This window comes from Lactuca serriola, chromosome 1 (genome assembly GCF_051521515.1).
Source record: "Lactuca serriola cultivar US96UC23 chromosome 1, Lser_US96UC23_V15, whole genome shotgun sequence".
NCBI lineage: Eukaryota > Viridiplantae > Streptophyta > Magnoliopsida > Asterales > Asteraceae > Lactuca > Lactuca serriola.
In genome coordinates, this window is record NC_136408.1 from 1,019,663 (window position 1) to 1,025,115 (window position 5,453).

At 36.7% G+C, this 5,453-nt stretch overlaps 1 protein-coding gene and 1 non-coding gene across 2 annotated transcripts; one reads left to right on the forward strand and one right to left on the reverse strand.

Annotated features, from left to right (window-relative positions):
- Positions 1-958: 958 nt before the first annotated feature.
- LOC145101860 (uncharacterized) lies at positions 959-1,648 on the reverse strand. The gene is made up of 2 exons (XM_079039150.1): positions 1,403-1,648; positions 959-1,249 (listed from the first exon to the last, which is right to left on the reverse strand). The coding sequence occupies exons 1-2, from the start codon at positions 1,646-1,648 to the stop codon at positions 959-961; spliced, it is 537 nt and encodes a 178-aa protein (XP_078895276.1).
- A 936-nt stretch (positions 1,649-2,584) lies between these two features.
- On the forward strand, positions 2,585-2,691 carry LOC145080769 (small nucleolar RNA R71). Its single transcript, XR_013695355.1, has one exon. It is a non-coding gene; the product is annotated as a small nucleolar RNA R71 (small nucleolar RNA).
- Positions 2,692-5,453: the final 2,762 nt, after the last annotated feature.

The window sequence follows — 5,453 nt, forward strand, 5'->3', positions numbered from 1 at the left end:
GGAATTTACAAAAAAAAATTACAAAGGGCTTGTAGCCCAGCGGTATCAGGTGGTGCCTTCTCTCTTTGAGGTCGAGGGTTCAAGTCCCGTCGTGGACATAGGTGGAATAGGTGTTGTTATCATAGTCTGCAACAAGCAAAATTAGAGAAAAAACAGAAGGAGTTGGGTGACAGCAACTCCCATATTCTTTTTTGGTTTTTCACCGCAACATCTTTCTCTGTTTCCTAACTCTGTGAAGACCTTCACTATGTCATTCTGCTGTGTGGAGACAAAAGACTTGCAACTTTTTTTTTTTTTTTTTGTGTTTCAATTATCAAAACCTGCAACAGATCGTGTGCAAAAAAAAGAAAGAATAGAAAACCTTTTTTCTTTTTCTCAGAAAAACATGTGGGAACCTATTCTTTCTTTTCTCAAAGACCTTCCATGTGTTTTTTCTGTCAAAGTAACTCGAATCGTGTGGTGAACAAACAAAAGCTTGTGTTAGAAAGTAACATTGGGAGAAGAGGAAGTTCTCCTATTTGAAATATGAAAAAGAGTTCATGTGGAGAATATGAGCAGAAAAACTAAACCATAACAGTGAACCATCATGTTTCCTGTTTCGTGTGGTGGGTTACAAAGCTTTGGATCAATCGACAATTAAGGAGGGATCAGAAATGTAACATCCCGACAATGAGATATTTCCAAAATTAACTCTTAAGTATGAAGGTCTATGACTTTATCCCTTGGATTGAGTTTTGTTTGCAAATTGGTCCCTTAGTGGCAATTTCGTAAATCCAGGGCAAGGCTTAGTACGTTGGGCGTACATGCGCGAGCATTAATATGCTAAGCATACACAAAGTACGTCGGGTGTATGTGAAGGATCTCCAAACCCTAATTTTTAGGGTTTGGCCCATATATAATCATCATTAACTCCTCATTTCTCATTCCCTCATTAGCCTCCACCTGAGAAAACATCCCTCTAGCTAACCCTAAGTGAGAAGAGTGCATCTTGTATTCCAAAATCTTCCTTATCATCACCAACCCTCAATGTAAGCTTAGATTCACGAACATCAACTAAAACGCCAACACTATTTAGCAAAGGGCGACCAAGAATGATTGGAATATTTGCATCATCCTTCATATCCATAATGACAAAGTCAACTGGGAAAACAAATTTCCCAATTTTAACAAGGATGTCTTTAACTATTCCCCTCGGGTGAGTCACCGAACGATTAGCCATGTGGATGGTCATTTTTGTTGCCTTCATCTTCTGGATATTTAACTTTTGGTAGAATGAAAAATGCATCAAATTTATGCTAGCCCCAGAATCGGCTAAAGCATAAGTCTTTAAATTATTTCCAAACTCACATGGAAGAGTGAGGCGTCTAGGATCTCCCATCTTCTTAGGTAACTCCCCTGATACAGCTTTTGAGTTCTGCTCACTAAGAATCACTTTAGAATTCTTCTTCAATTCAGGTCGAGTGTCTATTAGATCTTGTAGGAACTTCGCATATTCTGGAAGTTTTGAAAGTGAATCAATAAAAGGAGTATTAATAGGAATACCCTTTATTTGTTGAATAAACTCTAGATGTTCCCTTTCTAGTGGACTAAGATGTGCTCGAGACGAGAATGGCAAAGGCGGTTTATAAGCTGGAATGGATTCTGACATTTTCTGTTCAACGACGTGAGCTTAGAGGGCTCACGACGTGAGTCTGATGTTTCAGCAATGTCTTCATTTTCTAGCTTCGGCTTCTTTGGCTTTGGATTGGGCTACTTTGGGTCCACTTCTAGTGCCTCCAAAAACTCATAGATTGCCTCTTCTTCAGTACCAATAGCCATAACATGAGGTTGAGCTTTCTTTTCAGGAAGTCGTGAAGATAATTTGTTATTCACCAAAGTAGTGAGTTGACCAACTTGGACTTCTAAACTATGAATCGATTCTTGATGATTTCTTAATGAAGCTTGCTGGTCAATCATCATTTTGTGATGTTCTTTCATCATATTCATGTGTTCCTTTAACACTGCATCGGTATCATCATGTCTTCTCTCGGATGCTTCCATAAATCGGGTCAACATGTTTTCCAAGTCTACTTTCTTCTCGGCCGGTGGTTGCTCTTTTTGGTAGAAGCCTCGGCCTGTCTGCTTAAAATTTTCTTCTTTTTGCCTCTTGTACTCATCATATGGCAGTCACTCTTTCTTTGGTTTCCTCCAGTCTTCATCATACTTGTCCCCACTTGAGTAGCAAACTTGAGCCTTCTTGTTCCCATATTCATCCAAGTTGCAATCTTTAGTCAAGTGTGGACCACTGCATCTTTCACAACCAAATCTAATTGCATGAATTGATTGGTCCATTTGGGTCATCCTTCGGTCCATATTATTTAGCATTGCCATCATAGCAACCATCTCTTCAAAATGTGCACTCCCAACTCCCTTTACTCCTTCATTCCTTGGATTGTGGTATTCACGAGAATGCTTTGCAAATTCTTCAACTAATTCCTTGACTTCACCCAAATTTTTCTTTGTAAGTGATCCTTGAGAATCAAGGAGTTGCCTAGTCATTACATTGACCCCGTCATAGAATATGGACACTTCTTGTTGAATGTTAAGGTCATGTTGAGAACAATTCCTTAACAACCCCTTGTAGCGCTCTCAGGCCTTGTAAAGTGGCTCCCCTGGGTTTTGCTCAAAATTTGCTATTGCCTTCTTGAGTTTAGCTATCTTGGATGGTGGACATAATTGGTCTAGAAAATGCTCATGCATTTGAGCCCAAGTAGTGATTGTACCGGGTGGTAGTGCTTTTAACCAATCTTTTGCTGCTCCCTTGAAAGTGACCAGTAACATCCTTAGCAAGACGGTATATCTATTCACATTCGGGAGATTAAAATAATCAGCAATGTCGTTGATTTCATCTAAGTGCTTAAACGCATCCTCATGATCTTTTCCATAGAATAGGATATCCTTCAGTGCAGAAAGGATATGTCCTTTCAGCTCAAATGTGGCAGTGGCAGGAATGGCAGGTTGTACTAAACCCGGACCAACATCATCTCTAATTCTCTTTCTGTATGCTCCCATGGACATTTCTTCAATATTCGCCATCTCGTTTCTTGTCTCGTTCTCGGGTTTACTTGTATAAAGTCCAAACTCGGCTTCGGATTCGTATTCAGATTCGTTCGGGATAGGTATTTGATCTAAATCTTCAACCTTGTTCTTTTCCTTTGAAGATGAACTCGATCCTTCCGCTTTCTTTCCCAACTTCTTTGAGAACACCGACTTGAGTTCTTGTAAGGGTGTCTTCTTTGGTGTTTGATCTTCTTTCACGTTCTTATCTTTCTTTTTGTGAAGGGCAGACTCTGGATCTTCAAGAGGTGGCACCAAAGGTGTGTTAGAGCCCCTGGTCATGAACTCCTGCAAAATAAAAAAAAATAAAAACGTAAAACTAAACTAAGAAAACAAGAACTCACAGGATTCACGTCGTGAGCCTGTAATGCTCACGTCGTGAGTTCTATAATGCCAAAAAAAGATGAAACTGAAAAAATAACTCTTTGCAGGTTTTACCCCACAAAAAGGATCGATTAATTTAAAGCAATTAAATTAGTAATTAACTAAGCCGTTCCCTGGTAACGGCGCCAAAAAACTTGATGTGCACAAAAGTACCCACTAATTTTATGATTTATAACTTAACTAACTTGACTAACTAAAATGCACCTAGGCAGTGTACCTAGTCGAATTATAGAATAGTTGGGTAAGTCGGGTGTCGATCATAGGGAACAGTGTTAACTAATTAATCTACTTACTACTAAATTAACCTAATTATTAACAGCTCAAAAGGGTTTTATCTGATTTTGCAAGACCAGATGAACTTAACTCAAATTCAATCAATTACTAAAAATACTTCTGTTAGTTCGAATCCACTTTCCCTCAATGGTTTATAATTTAGCTATGACAATTACTGTTGGTACCAATTAAGATAGTATTAGCAATTTAGTTCTAAATCTACTAACTTTAATTAATTCATGTAAGTCTATGTATGGTCACACAATAGTTAACACATAATCAATTTATTAAATAAGATTGGAGCCATGTAAGATTGATTAATCAAAACACAATTACAGTCATAGTATGAGTTCTCTAGCACAACTTAATTCAATGATTCAATTGCTTATCTAAGATTGGTTTGATCTTATCTCTAATAAACTAGTGTTCACTGAATTATTAGGTATTCAAATTCATGCAGATTTGTATTCACTAACTACACAGAACAAGAATTTAAAGCAATCAAATATTAAATTAAACATGCTAGGTAAAATCAATCAACACAAGCATATTACCAACAAGTAAAGTCAAATCTAATGCATCAAAACCATGAGTTCCAGCTTCATCTAGCTAACAGAAGCAACTAGATTTAGCTAGACATACTAGCAAATAAGCAAGCACACATCAAAGTATAAAACATGTTCAAGTATCAACAATTAAACTAATTATGAACCTCTACTCTTTTGGTGTTGAAAACCTTCTTCCAAGACTTTTCTTCTGCTGAAATTTGTCTTCCGAAACACTTTTCTCCAGCTAAAAGTCTCCTAAGTCGTAATGAGCAAGAGAATTTATAATCTCTTATTTTACCAAGTTCACGTCGTGAACTATAAGGATTCACGTCGTGAATGCGAGTTTTCTGTATTCGACAATGACTCTTTCACCCGGATGCATATCTTCTGCTCACGTCGTGAATCATGAACTATTCACGTCGTGAGTACGTTTTTTTTGCTAAGTTTTTCATCCTTCTTCCCTTCAAGCCTCCAAAGTTCTAAGTATTGTCAGTTTCAGTCCCTATCTTCGAGAATGCTTCTATTTTGGCGGCAAATAACAATTTATTCTTATAAGTACCATTATTCTATTCAAATAACCAAAATATATGTAAAATGTACTTAAATATTGTCTAGAAATGTGTATAAATTTGGCAATATCAGCAGCCCGTTAGGGTTTATGGAGCTGCAAGCCCAAATTGTCTCCTTTTTTTCATAATACTTTTATTTCTTTTCAGCTTGTTCCACAAACCATCAAATATGAACAAGAAATAGATCTGGAAAATCTTCGTTTTTCTTCTTTAAACTTCTAAAAAGAGCACTAAAAATGTGAATAAAGGTGAGTTAAGAACTCGATTTTTTTTTGAAAATGTACAAGTGTTACAACTTTGTTTACAAACAAATGTCTCAGGAAGTGAGATTATACATAGAACATCTTAACTAAAAAGAAAAACGATTTTCTGTTAATATGAACTTGATAAAAGGATAAAAACTTGTAAAAATTCTTTTTCTCCTCAAATTGCTGAAAAATGACCAAAGTGTAAACTAAAGTAGATCCAAGATATCTTTTGAAGCTTCATGTATGCTCAGATGAGCTAAAAACTTAAACAAATCTTGAGATCAAATCTTAAAAACGAAAACAAATTTGGAGATCTGTGCTGAAAAACGAAAATA

Bases quoted from the DNA above. Each gene is read 5' to 3' on its own strand.
- LOC145101860 (XM_079039150.1), bottom strand. From the start codon at position 1,648: ATGTCAGAATCCATTCCAGCTTATAAACCGCCTTTGCCATTCTCGTCT. The intron at 1,250-1,402 runs GTATCAGGGGAG...TTAAATATCCAG, and splicing joins GTGAGCAGAACTCAAAAGCT to AAGATGAAGGCAACAAAAAT.